The sequence below is a fragment of the Exophiala spinifera genome (genome assembly GCF_000836115.1).
Source record: "Exophiala spinifera strain CBS 89968 unplaced genomic scaffold supercont1.2, whole genome shotgun sequence".
Classification (NCBI taxonomy): domain Eukaryota; kingdom Fungi; phylum Ascomycota; class Eurotiomycetes; order Chaetothyriales; family Herpotrichiellaceae; genus Exophiala; species Exophiala spinifera.
The window spans coordinates 2,677,073-2,690,626 of record NW_015622514.1 but is presented as its reverse complement, the minus strand read 5'-3'; the positions used below and the strand labels follow the sequence as shown (position 1 = coordinate 2,690,626).

The 13,554-nt window shown below is 51.7% G+C and overlaps 4 protein-coding genes across 4 annotated transcripts; 3 read left to right on the top strand and 1 right to left on the bottom strand.

Annotated features, from left to right (window-relative positions):
- Positions 1–61: 61 nt before the first annotated feature.
- On the bottom strand, positions 62–1,690 carry PV08_03284 (uncharacterized protein; the record flags this gene model as incomplete). Its single annotated transcript, XM_016377640.1, has 1 exon — positions 62–1,690. One exon carries the CDS (start codon positions 1,688–1,690, stop codon positions 62–64), a length of 1,629 nt encoding a protein of 542 aa, XP_016239210.1.
- Positions 1,691–3,268: 1,578 nt separating this feature from the next.
- Positions 3,269–3,856, top strand: PV08_03283 (uncharacterized protein; the record flags this gene model as incomplete). The annotated part of the gene is made up of 1 exon (XM_016377639.1): positions 3,269–3,856. One exon carries the CDS (start codon positions 3,269–3,271, stop codon positions 3,854–3,856), a length of 588 nt encoding a protein of 195 aa, XP_016239209.1.
- A 341-nt stretch (positions 3,857–4,197) lies between these two features.
- Positions 4,198–8,775, top strand: PV08_03282 (uncharacterized protein; the record flags this gene model as incomplete). Its single annotated transcript, XM_016377638.1, has 1 exon — positions 4,198–8,775. One exon carries the CDS (start codon positions 4,198–4,200, stop codon positions 8,773–8,775), a length of 4,578 nt encoding a protein of 1,525 aa, XP_016239208.1.
- A 1,161-nt stretch (positions 8,776–9,936) lies between these two features.
- Positions 9,937–13,436, top strand: PV08_03281 (uncharacterized protein; the record flags this gene model as incomplete). The annotated part of the gene is made up of 2 exons (XM_016377637.1): positions 9,937–13,050; positions 13,218–13,436. The coding sequence occupies 2 exons, from the start codon at positions 9,937–9,939 to the stop codon at positions 13,434–13,436; spliced, it is 3,333 nt and encodes a 1,110-aa protein (XP_016239207.1).
- Between the last annotated feature and the right edge of the window lie 118 nt (positions 13,437–13,554).

Here is a 13,554-nt window from a genome sequence, read left to right as displayed (position 1 = left end):
TTACCCATAACTGTTGACCGCAAGTGATGCAGGTCACCGGAACGCCATCGCTATGGAAAAATCAAGAAGGTACTGAGATCTTCTCCCAGTTATGTTCACCTTCAACAATATCAACGTTTTCTTTCATCACTGCAAGCCCTCGCCGGCCACAGAATCCCGCATGCGTGGCAAGCCTGGGTATTTCTTGGAAAGAACCACCTTGCTCTAGACTGCTATCTGGAAGCCAGACTGTTTCCACAACTGGCTGCCAGGGCTCCTCATGTTGTCGTGGGTTATGGCGTGGTGTGTTGGTGATGAAATCTAAAAGCCAGTGGATTGGAGTATATAGTCGTTCAAACCGCCGCGTAAATGCCAACCAGGACAGCGTCTTGGTGTCATATGCGACCCGAACAAATGGGTTCATGTAGATACCCGACTTCCCGTGCTCGGGATTTTGGATATCTGCCTGGATTAGACAACATTCCGATGCATCCCAAAAAGTGTCCTTCTCGGCCCGAAATCGGTACGGCGCACTAACATTACTCGGGCTCTGGTTCCCAGCAGTCATGATGTGCTCCGAGCCGGGCTGGCTCTGGAAGAATGCAGCATCGAATGCTACCATGCCACCCCAGCAGCTTTTGACTCGGACAGCATCTGTGCCGTCCAAGACATCCTGATGACTCTGCTCATCACCATTGGCGGAAAACCAAGGGAAGAACGGCAGACCCATACCATAACCTTCCATATCCCTGGTGGCATAGGTGTCGTAAAACTTGAAAGGATTGATGAAATCCACCGCACATGCTGCCCGATAATCCGCTCGGCCTTCGGCAATTGTATGGGTCGAGAAGAGAAGTTGTGCAGCGTCTAGTGGGCGAAAGTAGACGTCGTTCAGGTAGAGGAGCTTATCGAATACGGTGGTAGACTTGTCAAGGGGGAGCAAGGCTCGGTTGCGAACTTCGGACAGGTATTCAATGCGCTTCACACGCTGGGAACCGCCCGGAAGCGTTACATGCTCGAGTTGACTCCAATCCAGATGATCCTCAAAGACCAAATCGTGCTCGCAAGGAACATGACGCTCGAATTCTTCCAAGGTCCGCTTCGATTCTGGGCCAGAGTCATTGACGTATATCGACAAGAAGGCATTGTCAGGACCCAGAAGTTGAATCAATTCCAGGACATTCCTAGCCCAATCGCCCGAGAACAGCTTCCCTTCCTTGTCAGATAGGCTGGCTGCAATAAAGACCTTCTGGCCCTGCAGGTTTGCACGTCCCGGATCGTCAGAGGCCAGCACCTGTTGCTTCAAGACTTTATAATGGGCTGGCAAGTGCGTGTAGCCTGGGAAGAAAACGCCTCCCACCAGTACAATGACGACAATAGTCGTGATGAAAGTATAACAAAACAAGGCAAACTTCCGAGCAAAGGATCTCGGAGAGCATGAACACCGGCGAGTAAAGCGCTTCGTGCGCATTCGTCTGAGGAGATATTGCTTGCGCAGCCATGTTGGAGCTAACGAAGGTAGTCGATAGTGGTCAGGTTTAGCACTGGCCAGCAGGGCGTTTCCGGTGAGTAAATGGGCTTGGAGGTCGTCATTGGAGGCGTAGGACTTTATGTAAAAAGGAAGGTCGAGATCCTGCTCGTCTGTGTCGTTGGTGCTGGTCCCTGACAGCTCATAGCAATCATGGTCGGGCTGCAGGCTGCGGACACTCATGGTTTGCGGGGAGTGAGGGGAGTGCGTGGGTTTCGCAGGCCTCCGAGTCTGGAGAACGTTGCCGCCATATGTTGGGACTGAGAGAATCAAAGAAGAGAGCGAGGCCGCGAAGAAAGGTAGATTTGAAGGAGAGACTACAACATGTACGAGGACTGTGGTTGCATGGCTGAACAGAAACGGGGACCGGGTGAAGACCAGGAGAATTTCTACAAGCGTCTTGCAGGCACCCTTTAAACCTTGTACTGCGGCCCCAACTATTAAGGCCAGCCGATCTCAAACGAGGGGAGCATGGCGAGATTGTCGGGATGGTAGGGAATTTCACTAGACCCAGCATGGAGACCTTTTCTTGTACACAGCCTCCGAGTCGGCGACCACTCACCGGGAGCCAGTGACCATCGACGGCGAAGTCTCGTCGGAAAAACTCAGTTCCTGGGGCTTGGATTGGATTGAGTCTTCTCGCCCGAGGGCCTGTCCAGTCGCTGTTACGAGGATTGCTCGCTCTGCCCCCTATGGGATTTTTGATCCCCAGCCCACGAGGGTGGTGGACGAGAGATCGGCGGCCGACCCCTGTTTATTCAACCTTGCACTCTCAATAACAAGTTCACACAGGGGCGCCATCGAGATTCGGCGCGGCGGCCTCACTAGCCTGCAGCCCCATGGCCCAGCTCCTTTGCGCCTTCGCAGCTTGCTACCTACCTAGGTAAACAGGGGGTGTGGAGGGAGTGAAAGGAGGATTCTCGTGCTGTACTGTATGCTCCGTACTCCGTACAGCCTGTAGGAGACCCTATCACACTCGAGCTCAGACGGGCACGGTCAGCCACAGGATATTTTAAGCTGCAGAAAGAAGGCTGCCGGATTCCTCTCGCAATAATCGTGGGCCATGTTGACGTGTGCAGAAACCACTGCGCCTGGAAGAACACGCAACGTGCTTGCAATTCTCGCCCCGCGAGTCGTAATTCGTGTCGTACACCCACGGGCCACACCCAGAGCTTGCTCTATTTCTCCGTCCTACGGGTTCAAGGTGGCATCCCTAAGTTCTTAGCATCTTCAAGACTTGGACATGGCGTGCTTCTACCGCTTCTTAAACTTGACGTGTGGCGGCGTCTGGTGACCGCACAGGCCAGTGTCCAAAGGTGCCAAAAGTTGCTTACAGGCTACAGCCAGCGACGGCCCATCGATCACCGCTGGGCCATGCAGAACCTTGCACCTGGACTTGGACGAATGGTAGCACGGTCAAGTCCATCCAAGCCCACCTCCTCAGACTGGCAATAATGGGCAGCAGAGAGCCGACGCTGGATCCAAGTCGGCGGACTGCCGCAGGCACCGCTCCCGTTTCGGGCGACAGCTGCGGCAACAATGCCTCATCCAGATGTTCCGCAGGTGAATACCCGACTGAGCAACAGAGACTAACCACGTAGCAGTCCACTGGCGATAGACATATATCTCATCCCTGGCCTGCTGCTTGAGGCGAGACAGACGCAGGGTTGAGCACGGAATTGACGAGACTGAGAAACACACGCAAGGATCATCCGCATAACCCCCACAGCAGACCACCAGAACACCTGAGGCCCTGACAAGATGAGTTCGGAATTCAGCGCAATACACTTGAAGCATGCCATTCCAGACCTCACGGGGGCATTCGACATCACTTGCCCTCCTGGTACAGATCTCTGGGACAAGCCTCCTGCAACACATTCCAACAATGCCCCAGTGGTTTACAAGACAACGACCAAAGCTGCCCTTCAGTCGGCAAAGGTAACCGTGTCCGCCGGCTGGAAGGACAAGTATGACCAAGGTGGTCTCTGTCTGATCATAAGATCTGGCGAAAACATACGCTGGGTCAAGGCGGGTATTGAATTTGTGCACGAGAAACCAAATGTCAGCGTGGTGGCCAAGGATAGATGGTCCGACTGGAGTCTCCGGCCTCTGGCGTCCGCGGCAAGCAACAGCGCCACCATTGAGCTGGAAAATGCCAGTGACGGTAGTCTATGGGTATGGCTCGTGGGAGATGGGCAAAGACACCCTCTGCGAGAAGTGACATGGTGGGGAGAGCTCGATGGCAAGACCGAATGCTGGGTTGGCCCTTTTGCCGCCAAACCTGCGCCTCATGGTGAGCAGGATGATCTAGTTGTTCACTTTGAGGATCTATCTATCAAGACTGCCTGAGGCTGATGGAGGCTATAGTCGGAGTGAAGCATACAGGTACCAATAGATCTCGTAGTGATGTTCCACGGCTCTTGAATTTCGGTCACTGACAGTATGGGCACTGAACGCGTCCAACAACGCGTCTCCGCCGGATCTGATCCTCCGCACTAAATTTCACGCTCGTCGACTTCGCTTTCTCCCACCACCAGTACACCATCTGACCGCACAGCGCATTTCGATGCTACTTGCTGGTGAACTGCGAGGAACCCTGTTTTCGACTAGAGGGCCTTCAGCATATGCAGACTTCAGCGCAGTCCAATCCGCCCGAAGATGACTTTTGAGGCGTAGCCATACTTCCAACTATGCCCGCTCGGCCTCGAGATACCGCCGCGGCGCGAAATGCGCAGCAGGAGCATCGTTATGATATCCCAGGCCTTCAATTCGACGACACGTTGACATGGCGCGCCGGCAAACCAATACCTGTCGCAGACTTATTGGCACGACTACAGAAGCTGGCTTCGGAGCTACGCAAGTATGATCTTGATCAGGTCGACTCGCGCACTTTCACTACCCTCGCGCAAGACCTCGCTAACGCCAACCTCCTCGGCCATAAGGATAAAGGTGTGAGAGCATGGACCGTTTCGTGTATTGTGGATGTTTTGAAGATATGTGCGCCGGATGCGCCGTTCATCGAAGGCCAGCTTAAAGTGAGCAATCTCCCTCCCACAGGCGGTCGCGCTCAGCTAACGGCTCAACAGGACATATTCACCGTTGTGATCAATTCAATAATACCCGCACTTGCCGACCCAACTAATGCTTACAACGCTCAGCACGTCTATATTCTCAGTTCGCTCTCTGAATCCCAGAGTATCTTGCTGGTTACAGACATTCCAAATCCCGATAACCTCATTGTTTCCCTCTTTACTACGGCTTTCGATATTGTGTCAGGATCTAGCAAGAACGGTTCAGGCGCTGAAATATCAAAAAGCGTGGAATATCACCTGAAGAATCTACTAGTTGCTGTTGTGGATGAAGTGACACTACCCCAGGAGGTTACCGATGTCATTATCTCGCAATTCTTGCGTGTCGACACTGGCGACAGTCAGGATGTTGGCCAAAAAGGCAAGAAGCGAGGCGCACATGACACCAGGCAGGCTACTCTGTTGGTGAAGGACTATCCTCCCGCATATAACATGGCCAAAGCACTTTGTACTAGCTGTCCCGAGAAGATGACAACTCAAATCACGCAGTATTTTGGGACAGTGATTGTCGATGCATCTACCGCCGCAAACACGAATGGCCTCTCCAAGTCGAAACATCGACGCTTATCAGAGATCGATGATTCAGAAGATGACAACGAAGGCTTTGCAGACTTGCGCAAGGCCCATCGCCTCTTGAGGGAATTGTGGAGAGCCTGCCCTGATGTCCTCCTGAATGTAATTCCCCAGATCGAAGCAGAGTTCAATTCAGACTCTGCGGTCCTTCGCGAACTCGCCACCGAAACAATTGGTGATATGACAGCCGGGATAGGGATCGCTGGTCTAGCCCCATCAGCGACGCTCGACCCGGCCACATTCCCGCTACCATCGATCGAACAACCAGAAGCAGCGCCTCAAGTTGCCAATCCGATCCTGACACCAGCATCACCCAAGCCTTTTGCTACCGTACACGCATCCGCGTACCAAGCTTTCTACGGACGCCGTATTGACAAATCACCCAAAGTTCGTCAGGCATGGGCTGTTGCAGCTGCCCGTATTCTTATGACCTCCGCTGGCGGTATTGGCCTAAGCGATGATGAACTCCAGACACTACTGTTCGCATTCGCACAACTTTTGCATGACCAAGAAGAACATGTTCGGCTTGCCGCCATCCGCGCAATCAGTACGTTCAGTTATCATAACCTGATCAATACTCTGGGCGCTGATGGCGGCCTTGCCAAACAGGGCACCGTCTTTACCATTCTGGCCGAGAGAGTGACCGACCGGAAGCACACGGTGAGAGAACAAGCCATCGAACTTCTTGCACGAATATGGGGTGTTGCGTCACGAGACGTTGAGGAGGGTGTCCCGGTGGTGAAAGAAGCGGTCGGCGACATTGCCAATCGATTATTGCGAGCATTTTACACAAATGACGCCCACGTTCATGCTTTCATCGACAAAGCCCTCTACGATAGCCTTCTGCCCTTATCATTTCCTCCCATAAAATCTCATAAATCAGACAGTCAGAGACACCGTGCCGGTCAGAAAGAGTCTGGTTCACAAGCTGCGGCTTCTGTCGACCCAGATGAAATTCGAGCACGTCGGATTCTGACATTAGTACAGTCATTGGAACCAAAGTCCCGCGCAGTGTTCTTCAGTCTTCAGAATCGCCAGGTGCAGCTAAGCAAGGGAATGGTTATATTTATCCAGGCCTGCGAGGACTATAACGGCGGGATTATCGAAGATGATGGCTCCGAGGCACGGATCAAAGAGCGCCTTGGTAAATATATCGATGTGATCTCCAAGTCCTTCCCTAACTCTAGCGATGTTTCTACAAACTTGTGGAAGTTTGCAAAGCAACATGATCGCCGAGCGTACCAACTGATTCGATTCGCTATCGGGGCCGAGAATGACTATCGTACAGTCACCAAAGCGATCAAAGAGCTCACCAAACGAATTCGGGAAGGGCCCCCGAATGCTCAATCCTTAATCGATACAATTCAATCCATCCTCTACCGGTGCGCCTTGATCGTCTATAACCGGAGTCACGTCCCAACGATCATGCAAATATCGAGAACCGATGAAGGCGGGCTTGGAGAGGTTGCGCAAGAGGTCCTGAAAGAAATCTCCGCTCGGCACCCAGAAGTGCTCAAATTCCACATCCAAGCCCTTTGTAAGGAGCTTGAGGAAGATGCCCCGACATCTGCCAGGAGCGAGGAAACGGGAGCCGCAGACACGCTGAAAGCTTGTGCGGCGTTTGCTCGAAAATATCCTGCAGAAGTGCCGAAAGACCGCAAATTTTTGACAGCACTCACACATTTTGCACTCTTTTCCCTATCACCACGAGCAGCAAAGCATGCCGTATCAATTATTATAATGGTTGCCGACAAAAAGGAAATGTATGCCAAAGATCTACTCTCAAAAGCTCTCAGAGATTGCACACTTGGCTCGCCTCACTTCCTCGCTCATTTGGCCACAATTTCTCAAGTCTGTCTTCTAGTTCCAGCGGCCTCAAGTGAGCACACGAGCACTCTGCAGCAGCTAGCGGTCACAGACATCTTACGCAAGAATCACTCGCCCAGCTCCGACGACAATCCAAATGCCTGGACCAACAGCCCTGACGACGAAACCAGAGCGAAAGAATTGGCTCTGAAAATTCTTGTCAACCAATGCCGGTCGCATGAAGAGAAGTCTGCCGAGTTCGAAGATGCCGCCGAAATAGCTATTAATTTACTTATGTCCATCATCCAGAATGAAGGCGAGATCACGCCATCGAAGGACACACATCCTGCTCAAAAGAACCGCCTACGACTTACCGCTGTCCATTTTCTCCTGAAGCTCTGCAGTCATCAACGTAAGTGCGAAGACCTCGTCAAGCCGGTTATGTTTATCAATGTCCTTATGATCATGATCAATCCGCCCAACCCTGTCCGCGTAGGGTTTGTTACTTATCTGAAAAAGTATCTTGGTCAAAATCGGCTGGCTCACCGATGGTTCACTGCCTTTTTTCTTCTTGCTTTCGAGCCTGATGTTGAACTTCGAACTTCGACAATGACCTGGATGAAGGCGCGAGTCCAATCCTTCGCCAAGCAACAGGTCCAGAAATCGAGCGACAGGAAAGTACCTCACAATGTCATGGAATCAATCTTTGCTCGTCTGCTGAGCCTCCTGGCTCACCACCCTGACTATCCAACTGCAGACAGTGCGGATTTTGATGGCGAATTACTGGATTTCTCCAAGTACATCGTCTTCTACCTATGCACTGTTGCCACCGAGGACAATTTGTCATTGATCTTCCACATTGCTCAGCGTGTCAAAGGCGCCAGGGACGGTGTAACGGGCACTGACGAGGCATCGGAGCGCCTGTATATTCTTTCAGATCTTTCACAAGCTGTCATCCGGAACTACGCCGACCTTATGCCTGCTCACGCAAAAGGTGTAAATCTGCTGCAGACGTGGCCTGGTAATGTTACGTTGCCTCGCTCACTATTCAAAGCTCTCCCAAGTCACGAAGCTGCGCAGGAGATAGCAGAGAAGAACTATCTTCCCGAAGACGTGGCTGGAGGTTTGGAGAAGCTTGTAAGATCATACATCCGTTCCTTGAAAGGCACTGGGAAGGAAGCCAAAAAGCCTGGGGCGAACAAGAAGCGGAAGAGCGAAGCCCTTGGCGTGGAGGTTGATGAAGATGGTGACGAAGGCCACAAGGTGCCCAAGAAGCCGAAGAAGTCCGCGCTGGCGATTCGGAAAACGCCCAAGCCAAAGAGAAGAACGGCCGAAACCGCGAGTCCTGAGCAGCCTTCGCGGAAGAGCTCCCGACGCTCAAACGCCGTTTCGTATGCTGAGGCAGACAGCGATACTGACGATGCTCAGATGGAAGATGTAGAAAGCCCCGTAAGCAGTCCGGCATCAAGTCGAAAGAAGAAGACTTCACAAAAAAAGGAATCCGAACCTGTCGACGGCGGAGGATTTCAAGCGCAGAGCATGGAAGAAGAGGATTCAAATGCGGAAGAGATACATCCAGATGAAACGGATGTGCAGGTACACGAGGATGAAGATCTCGGCATGGCAGAAGCTAGAGTTGATTCTTCACCTTTACTGCAACAAAAAAGCAATTCGGGATCTGCGAGGAAGGGACGCGGCAGTGGGAAGAAGAGCAAGCCAACACCGGCCCCAGCTCTCAACGGAAAGAAGACTGAACAGCCAACACGGTCGACAAGATCTACCCGCAGCTCGAGAGGATGATGTCTGACAAGGTTGCACCTGTTCTTCTGCCATGAACTTTATGCTGGATGTAGCTGTAGATTTATGTATGATACCAGCATGACAAAAGAGACGGCTTAATGTAGTTCAATCCTGAGCGCTGTTCAGTCAGACGTCTAATTGTGTTTCGTTGAGCAACAAGCACTTTCCCCTGATGGATACAATTATTCTGAATGAATGAATGTTCTCGTGAGACATCAGTGCAGCAGTCACGACATTGATGCTGCGTATCAGTGGCTATGAGGCTGTTGTAACTGGAGTCTGGAGGAGATGTTTACAGGGGTCTCGAGGGTGGTTGATGCTGGTCACGTGGACCATGCTCGTATTCGTATTAGTACCAAGATCCCGATCGTTAAATACGAAGTGCGGACTACATGCATCTCAATCCTCACAATCATTCCATTTTTTGAGTGTCCTTTGCGTTGGGGATGAAGTCCGTCTCTAAGCCTCGGGAATTTTCGTCCCTGCATCCGGCTACCAATGGCGGCGATATCAGGCCCTTCAGTGCAGCTCCTTTTAGCTTGTTGCAATACTCAACGGCGTCTCCCTGGCCCTGTGTCTAAGAGAGATTTGGACGACACGTTTTGAGAGGCTAGAGGCAGTTGGATGGTTACGTCAACTCTCTTAGATTGAGTATCATCTATGTTGGCGGCCTGCCTTCTTCACAATTCTATACGCTGCTCATAGAAAGTCATCAACATGGCTGGGGTGCGGCGTCTTCCTGCCAACCAACAGCCTCATCGCGCAAAGAAGCAACAACACCTTCAAACCATAATGTCAGGAGGCATAGTCTCATTTAGCTTGGCCATGGGTGTTTGTTGATGTACACTGTGATCAAACAATTGCAGGGATTGCAACTGTACGTTTGAAATGGTTTGTTGACTCAAACGGTAAGTTATAAAATCTGCAAATACACTGCTCATGTGTCTTGGACACCCTCTGCAATCATTCTCTGGAACAGGATGCCCTTCACTTCAATTTCCTTCACTGCCTTGCTTCACAGAAAGACAACGCTTCAATAGCACGTCGCTGAACTGCGCTTGGGAATACGTAAGGTTCACTCTTTGCAACGTCAGACAAGATTTGTGTACTAAGCAAAGCGTTGCAATAGTGTCACCACCCAGATCGACCTAGTTTTCCAGGATGGATGCCCGCGGCCGAGGACGCGGCCGAAGCCGGGGCAATCGTGGCAACTATGACACTCAAGGCAACCAAGGCAACTTTGGCCGTCGTGGGAGTTCTGGCTATCGTGACACCTCTGCAAATCGTGGTAGATCTGGAAGTCGTGGTGGATACAACAGTCGTGGTGGCTTCTATCAATCCTCAGACAGAGCTCCGTCAACTGGCTTCGGCCACCACGGTTCCCAGGCTGCCCTTGAACAGTCCATGAGCCAACTCTCAGTTCACTCAGATACCGATTTGTTGGCGAATCATTTCGAAGTCACCATTGGCAAATACGCAGAATTGTACCGATACGCCCTGTCTTTCCGAAAACGGCCGCAGGGAGATACAGGGGACTGTGGTGGTAAAGACCTCGAACGGATTACAAAGTCCAAAGCGAGCACGGAGTCTGAAGGGAACACGAAAGTGGGAGTCAAGAGCCAGGGAGATCCCGTCAAGGAGTCGGCATCTGAACCAAAGTCATTCGACAAGGATGGGAAGTCCAAATCGGCCAATCCTCCGGACGACGATGACAACGGCGACGAGCCTACACACGCAAGCGAGACCTTCGACAGCCGAATCAATCGCTCCAAAACCAGACGAATCATCGCCCTCCTCATACTCGAGCTGAAGGCAGACAAGAAGCTTGCCAGAATCCCACTTGCAACGAACTACAGCACACACATCATCACGGCCAGTCCCATTCTCGAGAAGATCTCCAAGATCTTTACCATCGACTATTACGATGAATACCGCTCAGGGCCTCCTGACAATCCAGAGGTATTTGACGTAAAACTCGTTTTTGAAAAGTCCTTTTCTCTGAGAGATCTTTCTCAACATCTTCAGGAGAGTTCAAGAACTCAGAGCTTTGTTGAGTTTCCTGACAAAGAAGACGCCGTCAGCGCCCTCAATATTATTTTCAGCTATCATCCGTACGTGAGATGCTTCCCAACTTTCACTCATGAGAATCCTCCAAGATTTTCGGAGCGGTTCCTCACCACTGTTGGCGCAAGAGTGTTCTACGGCGTTTATGTAAGAGGGCGAAATGGTCCAACTGATACAGGGCAAATCAAACAACAAGGCCCACTTAACAGTATTCCGGGTTTCAGCAGAAGTGTTCGCACTGGGTTTTCAGCGGATGTTCCAATTAATCTCAACATCAACACCAAGACGTCGCTCTTCTACGCCAAAGGCAATGTTCAGGAACTGATTGATGCTTGGAAAACCCAAAATGCCCCGCGTCAATGGCACCAATACCACTACGCAGACCTTGCAAAGTTCCTCAAAGGACTCAGTGTCAGAACTCTTCACCTTACTGACCATCAAGAGCCTGACAATTTCTTGGCAACGATAACAAACCTTGCACGGGTCAGCCAAGATGGTATGCAGCCAACCGTAGCAGCGGTCCGAGCAGACAACCCTGGTCACCAGCACATGGAGTCATTGGGAGCTTACTTTGACAGAGTCCACAACACACATTATGGTCCAAAATCCAACGTTTTCGCAGTTGTCATCGGTGGAGGTGACTGTGCCAAGGCATTCCCAGCAGATCTTCTCGATATCATTCCCGGCCAGGTGATGCGGAAGACGAGGGAACTACCCCTAGCTGCTGTTCAACCCCCTGACGAAAACAAGAAACGCATTCTCGACAAGGGTCGTTCCCTCTTCTATGGAAGCAACCCCTCCAACACTGGGGCGAGGCAATTCGATCTCAGCTTGGGAGACGTCATGATATCTGTTCCAGTAGTACCCCTTGCGGCACCAGTTGTGAGGTACCGCAGAATAGGAAACGCCCAAAATTCAGGGCCGCCTCCAGAGAACCATGTCTGGGGAGACCTGGTCAAGTACGGATCTTGGAATCTCAAAGACTCCTCTTACTTCAGACCTGCTGCTCAACGATTTGTGTGGACTTATATTGAACTCACCCTAAAGAACAGTGGCTCTGTTTGCCGGGCGGAGGATCTTTCAAGGTTCAGTCAGGGACTCCAATCGGCGTTGCACCGGGTTGGTATGGTTGGAGCTTATCTTCAAGCACTGCCTTTCCCTGAAGGCCACAAGCGTGAGCTTCCCCATGAAACCCTACCAACGCAGCATCATGTGGCAGGACTGGTAGCCCAGTTCAACTTCATCGATGAAATGATCAGGAATCTTCGAGACAAGCACGGGGTCAACCTCATTGTCTTCTTACTGCCAACGAAGGACATGGAGCTTTACAGCGCCGTCAAGAGGGTCGGTGATCAACGCACTGGTGTCGCAACTGTCTGCCATGTCCTCAAGTATGATCGGTGGAAGAAACATTATGGACCAAACACCTCTCCTGATTTCTACGGCAATCTGAGCATGAAGATCAATCTCAAGATGAACAGCCGATCAGTCAATCAATCGCTCGCCGTCAAGCCTGCCATTCTCGGCGCCGGTACCATGATCCTCGGCATCGACGTGACCCACGCCGGCGCTCTAGCTATGTCTGGAGCGCCCAGCATCGCAGCGGTAGTGGGCAGCGTCGATGCAGAGTTTTCCCAGTGGCCCGCAAGCCTAAGAGAGAACCCCCTAGTGCAGGATCAGGACGGGAAGAAGAAGTCGAACGAGCAAGTGACGGATCTTAAAGACATGGTCATGGAGCGACTACGTGGGTATTACGATGCTAATAAACAACAACTGCCTCAACGCATTCTCGTCTACCGCGACGGTCTGTCCGAGGGCCAATTCAAAATATGCGAGGAGCAAGAACTCCCGCAAATAACGGCCGCAATTGAAGCCGTGTTCACGGAGAAAGGTAGAGCATTGTCACAGGGCCAATCCATCCCCGTCGCCCTCATCTGCGCAGTCAAGAGACACCACACTCGATTCTTCCCGACAAGCGACGTTCAGCAAGATACCCCTACCCTCATCGGCTACGGAGCCCCTGGGAAAAAGAGCAGCAGGTACAACTTCAACCCCATGCCCGGCACCATGGTCACGGAGAAGGTCACGTACGGCAAAGGCCAGGATTTCTTCCTCATCAGCCAGAAGGCCCAGATTGGAACGGCTCGGCCTACGCACTATGTGATTTTGAAAAATTCGACGATCCATACCAGGGATGACATTGCGCTAGCGGTAAGCGTCATTTTGTTGTTACTGTCGTCGTCGTTGTTGTTGTTTCACCCTTTTCCCCCTTGTATTGTCGATGCCTCGGCGGTGATGTTTCCCTTTTTGGGGGGTTCTTCTTCTCATGCCTTGGACTTTCTCCGCTGACAAAATTAAATTCCCTTGTGGTATCATAGACTCACCACCTTTGCTTCCTGTTCGGTCGATCAACTGGCTCCGTCTCCGTGTGTCCCGCGGCCTACTACGCAGATCTCGCGGCGGACCGTGCCAGATTCTACGTTCGGAGATTCTACAATGCCGCCAAGGACGAGAAGTGGGATCCCGCTGCGCACCAAGACCACCGGTTCGACCTCAGCATCCATGAGAGCATGAGAGAGAGGATGTTTTACATTTGAAATGGAAATGTGCCATTAAAAGACAAGCAAGGGACGGAAGGGGCAGGAGGGGGTGCGGAAAGTATTCTCAAGAAAATTAAGAGTGGTGTTGCACTGGTTGAGATGTCCGGGGTCCACC